The 7,880-nt window shown below is 72.3% G+C and overlaps 1 protein-coding gene across 1 annotated transcript in view; it reads right to left on the minus strand.

The window, feature by feature from the left end:
* Window positions 1–1,463: 1,463 nt before the first annotated feature.
* ITGA2B (integrin subunit alpha 2b) overlaps window positions 1,464–7,880 on the minus strand; it is a 7,109-nt gene continuing 692 nt past the window's right edge. The window contains exons 4-30 of the mRNA XM_026043693.1: window positions 7,735–7,880; window positions 7,576–7,625; window positions 7,457–7,502; window positions 7,188–7,316; window positions 6,986–7,033; window positions 6,855–6,898; window positions 6,701–6,760; window positions 6,200–6,252; window positions 5,897–6,105; window positions 5,619–5,801; window positions 5,496–5,541; window positions 5,319–5,423; window positions 4,938–4,993; window positions 4,714–4,862; window positions 4,492–4,617; window positions 3,973–4,040; window positions 3,690–3,837; window positions 3,462–3,554; window positions 3,294–3,373; window positions 3,123–3,203; window positions 2,943–3,045; window positions 2,706–2,858; window positions 2,508–2,631; window positions 2,302–2,435; window positions 1,912–2,019; window positions 1,630–1,752; window positions 1,464–1,559 (exon numbers count right to left, since the gene is read on the minus strand). Coding sequence (XP_025899478.1) covers window positions 1,464–1,559; window positions 1,630–1,752; window positions 1,912–2,019; window positions 2,302–2,435; window positions 2,508–2,631; window positions 2,706–2,858; window positions 2,943–3,045; window positions 3,123–3,203; window positions 3,294–3,373; window positions 3,462–3,554; window positions 3,690–3,837; window positions 3,973–4,040; window positions 4,492–4,617; window positions 4,714–4,862; window positions 4,938–4,993; window positions 5,319–5,423; window positions 5,496–5,541; window positions 5,619–5,801; window positions 5,897–6,105; window positions 6,200–6,252; window positions 6,701–6,760; window positions 6,855–6,898; window positions 6,986–7,033; window positions 7,188–7,316; window positions 7,457–7,502; window positions 7,576–7,625; window positions 7,735–7,880 — 2,761 coding nt within the window. The remainder of the gene's footprint in view (window positions 1,560–1,629; window positions 1,753–1,911; window positions 2,020–2,301; window positions 2,436–2,507; window positions 2,632–2,705; window positions 2,859–2,942; window positions 3,046–3,122; window positions 3,204–3,293; window positions 3,374–3,461; window positions 3,555–3,689; window positions 3,838–3,972; window positions 4,041–4,491; window positions 4,618–4,713; window positions 4,863–4,937; window positions 4,994–5,318; window positions 5,424–5,495; window positions 5,542–5,618; window positions 5,802–5,896; window positions 6,106–6,199; window positions 6,253–6,700; window positions 6,761–6,854; window positions 6,899–6,985; window positions 7,034–7,187; window positions 7,317–7,456; window positions 7,503–7,575; window positions 7,626–7,734) is intronic.

Here is a 7,880-nt window from a genome sequence, read left to right on the forward strand (position 1 = left end):
GAGCCCCGCACCAAGCCCTGTGCTCCAGTCCTGAGCCGCACAACGAGCCCCGCACCCCAGCCCTGAGCCCCACACCCCAGCCCTGAGCACCACACTGAGCCCGGCATCCACAACCCGGCTCTGAACCCAGCACTGTGTCCCGCATCCCAGCCCTGATCCTGTCACCAAGCCCAGCCCTGAGCCCCACACCAAGCCCTGCACCCGCACCCTGGCTCTGAACCCGGCACTGAGCTCCACATCCCAGCCCTGAGCCCCACACCCTGGCCCCAAGCCCTGTTCCGAGCCCTGCACCAAGCCCGGCACCCACTCTGGCATCCTGGCCCTGAGCCCCACACCCACATTCCAGCTGTGATTCCAGCACCAAACACGGCAACAGCACCCAAATCCTAACCATGATCCTAACACCCACATCCCAGCACCGAGCCCGGCCTCAGCCCTGAGGCTGCCACTGGCACCCTCATCCCAGCACTGAGACCGGTACCGGCACCAGCATCCTGGCCCTGACCTTGGTACCAGCATCCCAACCCCAAGTGCAGAACTGAGGCTGGCACCATCCCCTGCATCCCAGTGCTGAGTCTGGCACCAAACCTGGCACCAGCACTGTGCTATGGGCCCCCCAGTACTGGCTCCCTGGCACTGGGGCATCCCTGCCCCTTCATCCCAGCCCCGACCTCGGCACCGAGCCCAGCACCAGCATCCTGGTTCTGGCACCCCGGTCTGGATSGCTCTGCACCAAAACCCAGGCACAACCCCCAGCACTGGCATCCCAGCCCTGTCCCCCACATCCAGCCCACTACCTGCACCTCGGCACCAACAGGCCACTGGTCCTCAGCACCAGCACCTGGGCCTGAGCCCCGCAGCAGCACTCAGGCAGCAGCACCCAGGACCCGCATCCTGGCCCCCAGCACCCTGGCAGCAGCATCCAGGGAGCSCTGGGGCACCTTGGTGCTGAGCCTGGCTTGTCGCCCCTGGCACATCCTCCCCCAGCACCTTGTGCCAGCCCAGTCTCTGCACCAGCTCCCTGACCCCCCTGGAGCCCCACCTGCCCCCATGCTGCCCCCCCCATGCCACAGCCCTTGTTGTCCCCCAGCACCCATGGGGACCTGGCACCCTGGGGCCTGGCTGGGCACCCCTGGGGCTGACAGGCAGTGGGGTCTCACCCATCGAGGGACCCTGTTGCCCCTGATGGATGTCACATCTCCTCCAGGAGCCCCCATGGGTGCCCGTCCCCATGTCACACAGCAGGGAAGCACCACGGTGCCAGGCAGGGTTTATTCTCTGGGAGGTGGCAGTGGGGTAGCGGGTCCCATGGTGCCAATCTGGATGCCCCATAAGCACCCAAGTACATCGSGGTTGGGAGCGGGATGTCAGGTAGTGCAGCCAGAGCAGGGCCACAGTGTCCCCTGCCCCTTGGTGGCACTGCGTTGCAGTGGGGCTGGCTGGGGGGACACACATGCCCCCAGCTAGCCCTGGGCATCGCCGGGCTCCTGGGCCTGGTCTGGCGTCAGCTCCTGCTTGTCGTCCTCTGTGGGTGGCCGCGTCCTCTTGAAAAAGCCCATCTGGAGGAGGGAGCTGGTGACATCCTGGCCACAGGGGACAGGCGRCAGGGTGCCGGCAGCGCCCGCTCACCTTCCACATGACGAAGATGAAGACAGCGAGGAGCAGGAGCCCGGCCAGGGCGCCCAGCACCACCCACCACACGGGCACCTGCTTCTCGGTGCTGAGGCTCAYGTGCACGGCCAGCGTGGTGGCCTGCGTGGGGACATTGCAGGCGACCCCGTCACCCGGGGGTGCCCCAGCAGCCCAGTCACCTGGGGGTACCCCCAGCAGCCATACTGCCTGGACCCCAATGCAGTGCTACAGGGGGTGCCCAGCTCTGCCACCCASAGGGTGCCCCGGCGCCAGCCCTACCGTGGCCTCTCCGCTGGGCAGCGCGCGGGGCTGGACGCGGTAGGGCATGGCCAAGACGCGGAACGAGGCATGGGACTGGAGGAGCAGCTGCTTCTGCAGGAGCTCGGGCTGGGCGCGGGGACAAGCACAGGCGTGAGCGGAGCTGGCAGCCGGCGTCCCCACGGGTGCAGTCGGGCACTGCAGGCGCCAGCTCTGCCTCCGCCTCAAGGCCTTGGCCCCTCGGGCAYATGGTGCCAGGAACCACCTGCGGGCTGCTGCTGTGGTGGCCCTGGGCTTGGTGCGACCCTTGGGAGCAACCTCCACACGGGCACCAGGCAGGCACGCGCTCCATGTGGTCCCACTTCATGGGGACACTGCGGGTGACGCCTCCGGCCCTGGTAGGCGCAGTACCTGGTAGAGGGTGTCCATCCAGAGCAGGGCATGGACACTCACGAGCGCCCGCTGCCCCTTGGGCAGGCTCTGCACCCTGCACACGATGCTCTCGCACGGCTCTGCGCTGCAGTTCTGCAGGACACAGCGGGGCGCTCAGCCCGGCCCCGCGGGCACCCGCTCCGCTCGCCCAGGAGCAGGGGCAAGGGCAGGGCGGCGCTGGGCACGGCCGTCGCTCACCACGTGGACTGTCTCCGGCGGGGCGGCCGGCGGCTGCTCGCCCACCGCCCGGCGCTCCCGCCCATGGCTGGCGTTGCGGCCCGCGGCGCCCGTGGGCCGGGGCATCTCCAGCTGCAGGGAGAGGTGGAGGCGGCTCTGGCGAGCGGCAGCCACGCGCGGGTCCCGGCCACGGTCCCCCTGCCCACCTGCATTGGGTTGAGGCCGGGCGGCTCCGTGCAGTTCAAGCCGCCCTCGGTGCCCAGGTCCAGCAGGTAGAAGACGAGGCTGCCTCGGAGGTGGCTGGGCACGGCGAGGCGCAGGGCGACGCCGCTCACGGTGCCAGGACCCTTGTTGTGGAGCTGCGGGGTGGAGCGCGGGGGTGGCCGGGCACCGCGGGTGCCGCACTGTGGGCATCACGGGCAGCGGGCGGCGYGGGTGCCTACCTGGTAGACGTGTTCCACCTTGAGGCCATGGTCCTCTGGCCGCCGACTGCCCTCCAGCGCCTGCCACGCCGCGGGCAGCACCACGGTGGCCGGCAGGGACATCCTGCGCAGGAGGAGAGCGCTCAGGGCCGGGCGGCCGCCCGCACCGTGCCCGCCRTGCCCGCTATGCCCGCTGCTCACCCGCGCAGCTCCATGGCCGCCTGGGCCTCCACGGGCACCTTCACCTCGCACACGGCGCTGTTGGGGCTGTGGCTGTTCTTGCTGCAGGTGCCAAGGGCGGGCGGAGGGTGAGCGAGGCCGGGCAGGCATCACGGCTGCCACCCGCCCCGTGTCCCCCGGCCACCGTGTCACCTCCGCAGCTGCAGCTGGAAGGCAACGGTGTCCCCGGCATCCTCCAGGCCGGACACGCTCAGCTCCATGACCACGGCGATCTGCGAGGGGGCTGCACGTGGGCACCTGGACCACGGTGGCCACAGGCCGCACGCCAGGGTGAGGGACACGGCYACCAGAAGCCCTTACGCGGGCACCGGCCTTCATGGGGTTGCCCAGCTCACAGAGCACCACGTGGCTCCTGTTCTCCTTGCGGGGGTTGCAACTGAGCTTCTCCTGCCCCTGCAGCCAAACGGCGTCATCRGGGTCAAGGTGGCACCAAGTGGGGCCCGGGCACCCGCAGCCCCTTCCCGCCACGGGCAGATGTCTAGGGGCAGCGAAGGGGCATAGCCCCACCGGGCCCCCCGCAGGACCCACCGGGACGTCACTGGTGGCTCTCTGGAAGTGGGCGCCGGGCGGCAGCTGCACGCGCAGCTCGGCCTCGAAGGCGCCCTCGCCGCCGTTGCTGGCGTTGGCGCGGAGCCGCACCACGTTGTCGGCCCCGATGAGCAGCCGCGTGCCCGGCCTGGGGACACGCGGCCAGGCCGTCAGCGCCCCCGCACCGGCCGACCGAGCCCCCCGGCCTGGTGGCGCCGCCCGCCACCACGTGCCACCGCTGTCCCCCCGCCAAGGCGGCGGCGGCGCCGGCGCAGCTGCTCACGTGTCGGCGGCGAGGCGGAGGTCGGGGATGCAGACGTTGTCCTCGCCGCAGTCAAGCAGGATGCGTGTCTGGCTCAGGGGCAACACGCGAGGTAGGGGACAGCGGGTGGCACAACCGGGGCGGGGACAGGGTCCGCGGGGTGCGCAGGGCTCCATCACAGAGAGGATGGGGACAGCAGGGTGGCATGGGGCACAACCCAGGGAGCAGATGAGGATGGCAGGGTGGGCAGGGGGTCTCTCTTGCAGGCCATAGAGGTGTTGGGGTGGACAGGGGTCCAATCCAGGGAGGGATGGGGACAGCAGGGTGACACAGGGCCCATCCTGGGGAATGGATGAGGGCAGCAGGGCGGGCAGGGGTCAATCCAGGCTGGCCAGGGAGGCACCACTAGCCTGGCAGGGGCAATGTCCCCAAGGGGGATGCTGCTCAGCGGGGCGGGCGGGCGCCCAGGAGTGTCCCCGAGACACGTGGGCAGGGGGGACGCGACCCGCGGGCACCTCAGCAGGGCCGCGGGGATGGCACCTGCTCCTGCACCAGCGTGTCCCCGTAGAGCAGCAGCCCCAGGGCGCCGGGGTCCGGCGGCGCCGCCAGCGTCACGTTGAGGCTCACGGCGATGGGGCTCAGCTTGTCCTTGAACTCGGCCTCGTCCTAGGGCAGCGGCAGCTGCAGCGGGCACTGCCGCCGCAGCCCCGGCCCGCCGCAGCCCCGGCCCACCGCTGCCCCGCGCCCGCCGCCCGGCCCTACCCGCAGGTAGGCAGTGAGGTTGTGGCACAGCGGCCGCCCCGGTGCCAGCGCCAGCTCCTGCAGCCACCAGGACTGGCCGCCCGGCCACAGGAAGACTCTCCGCGCCAGCCTCTGCTTCAGGCGGTCCAGCTGCAGCTCGGCCCGCAGGCCTGCGCGGGGGACACCAYGGTGGCACCGCGCGCCCCTGCTGCCACCCGGGAGGGCCCCGGTGCCGCGGCACTCACGGATGCTCTGGGGGATGTGCTGGCCCGACACGCTCACGCACAGCAGGACGGGGAAGCTGCGGGAACGGGCGCTCAGGGCGCTGCTGGGGCTGCATGGCCCCATGGCCCCCGTGCCCCCCCACAGGGCACCTCTGTGTCCCCTGTGTCCCCTGCGCCCCCTGTGCTCCCCGTGGCCCCCATGTCGCCCATGCCCTCCATGCCTTCTGTGTCCCCATACCCACCCACATGGCACCTCCATGCTCCCCATGCCCCCTGTGCTCCCCATGCCCCCTGTCCCCCCTGTCCTCCCTATGCTCTCTGTGCTCCCCATGCCCCCCATGTCCCCTGTGTCCCCCATGCCCTCCGTGCCCTCCACACCCCCCATGCCCGTGGCACCCTCACCAGTTGAGGCGGGTGTCGGAGCCGGGCACGGAGCATTCCTGCTTCTCGGGGTTGAGGCCGTCGGGCAGGGTGAGCCGCGCGCGCAGCACGGCCACGGGCTGGCCCCTGCGGGCACCGCAGCTCAGGGCAGGGCCCAGGGCAGCGCCCAGCGCCCCCGCACCCGCCGGCAGCACCCACCGGTACACAGCCACCCTGTCGGCGCCGAACGCCCCCACCAGCAGATCTGCGGGACGAGCGCAGCGACGTTGGCCCCGTGGGCGGCAGCGGCGCCACGCGGCCCCCGGTGCCCCGCGCCCCTACCCGGGTAGCCGTTGCCGTCCAGGTCGGAGGCGCCGCGCAGGGCGAAGCCGAAGGCGGCCGGCCCCGCGAAGGGGCTCTCGAGGCGCTGCGAGGGCGCCTGCTCCAGCCCCTCGCTCTGCCCGCGGAAGATGAAGACGCACCCGCTGCCACCGTCGCCCCCGAACGGGGCACCCACGGCCACGTCTGGTGAGAGACAGCGAGCGTGGCAGCCCCCGGGCGCTCACAGCCCTCTGCCCAGAGCCTCGTCTGCCCTCGGCTCAGCCCGGGCGCCGCGTTACCCGCGTGGCCGTCCTGGTCCAGGTCGCCCAGGCTGGCGATGGCCGAGCCGAAGCGGCCGTAGGGGTCGGGGCCCGTCAGCGTCTGCCAGGGCCGGGCGTAGGGCTGGGCGCCGCGGCGCAGGTAGAGGTAGAGGCGCCCCAGCTCGTGGCGGGTGCCATCGGCGCGGCGCGCCAGGAACAGCGGGGCGCCCACCAGAACATCGTCCCGCCTGGCACCGGGCAGCCGTCAGGTGGGCGCCGCGCGCCGCGGCACCCTGGGGTGCCCTGYGCTGATGGGGGGATGCGCACAGCCCCGGGCCTCACCCGTCGCCGTCGACATCCGCCACAGCCACCGTGTGCCCGAAGTAGGAAGCCACCTGGAAAGGGGGGATGCGGAGGAGCACTGTGGGGCGACGGGGGCACTGAGCGCTCTGGGGCACTGGGTGACACTGGGACCAGCACTGGCTGTGATGGGAGTGGTGGGTTGGTGCTATGGGGTAATGGTGCAATGGGATGGGGTGCAGTGGGTGCCCTGGGCACTGTGGGGCAGGGTGCTGCAGGGTGATGGTGCAGCAGGGCAGGGTGCAGCAAGCGCTGCAGGGGCAGGGCACAGTGGGTGCCAAGTGGCGCTGGTGCCAAGGGGCATAGATGACAAGCTGGGTGCTGCCTGGTGATGGTGCAGTGAAGCAGGCTGTGGTGGGTGCTGTGGTGCTGGGCACAGTGGGTGCAGTGGGGCAGGCTGCAGTGGGTGCTGTGGTGCTGGGTGCAGTGGGTGCAGTGGGGCAGGCTGCAGTGGGGCTGGCGCGGGGCCGGGGCGCAGGGTACCTGCTCGCTGGCGATGCCCTGCAGCCGCCGCAGGCTCCGCCCCGCGCTGAAGATCTCCACCTGCCCGAGAGGCGTCAGGACGTCGGTGCCCGCCCGGCGCCCGCCCGTGTCGCCCAGTGCCGCCCAGGCAGCGCCGGGCGCTGGCGCCGCTCACCTCGCCCCGGGTGTTGCTCTTGTTGGGCACCCCCACCACGTACTCTGCGAGGGAGGAGAGCCCTGAGCGTCCCCCGGCGCTCCCGGCGGGGGGACGTCCGGCGGTGCCACTGCCACCGCGCACGGCCCTACCTGTGGTCTCAGGGTTGTCGTCCAGCTCGCCCACGGCCACCGCGTACCCTGCGGGGAGACGGGCGCCCGTGACCCCCGTGAACAGCTACAAGGGCCGTGCGGAGCTCACGGCRGGTGCAGGACGCCGGGGCCCTTCCGGCAGCGCCGCCGGCTTTGGGGGCCCGCACGGCCTCACGCGGGCAACGCCGCTGGCACTGCTCACCGCGGTAGCCGTCGTCGTAGTCGAGGGAGACCGGCTGCTCCGTGGAGCGCCCCGGGCTCGCGGGCGGCAGCAGCGTCGCGCCCGCGTCCCGGGACAGGATGGCGTCCACGCTCACCGAGTACAGGAGGCCTGCGGAGACCGGGGACACGGAGCGGGCACCGCAGGGCCGCCCCCTGCCCTCCCAGCACCCGCCCCAGGTGGCCCCATGACATGGAGCCCGCCGGGACACCAGGACCCCCGTGGGGGACGGGGGTGAGCCCAGCACTCACCTGCAAAGTAGTACCCGCCGGGGGCGCCCAGGACCAGCGTGCCAGCCTGCGGGAAGGGCCGCGTCAGCGCCCGCTGGGTGACAACAGTGGCGCCGCCGTGGCCCCGGCGCGGGACTCACCGTGCTGGCCGCCGCGCTGAAGCCCAGCTCGCAGTAGCGCTTGTCGTGGGCTGCGGGCAGGGCCGGTGTCAGCGGGGCGGGCAGAGCCGCTGCTGCCGCCACCACCGCCGCCACCACCGCCRCCGCCRCCACCRCCGCTGCCTCGAGCGCGGCGCTCACCGTACTGCATGTGGCGGTAGGTGTCGGCCAGGCGGTCGTCTCGGCAGGGCGCGTAGCGGGCGAAGGGCCGCCCGGCGCCCCCCACGAAGCAGGCGCCCGTGGGCGTGCGGAAGGCCTCGCCGGCGGCGCCCAGCGCGTTCCAGTGC

Source organism: Nothoprocta perdicaria, unplaced genomic scaffold (assembly GCF_003342845.1).
Source record: "Nothoprocta perdicaria isolate Ctin4 unplaced genomic scaffold, notPer1 scaffold_336, whole genome shotgun sequence".
Classification (NCBI taxonomy): Eukaryota; Metazoa; Chordata; class Aves; order Tinamiformes; family Tinamidae; genus Nothoprocta; species Nothoprocta perdicaria.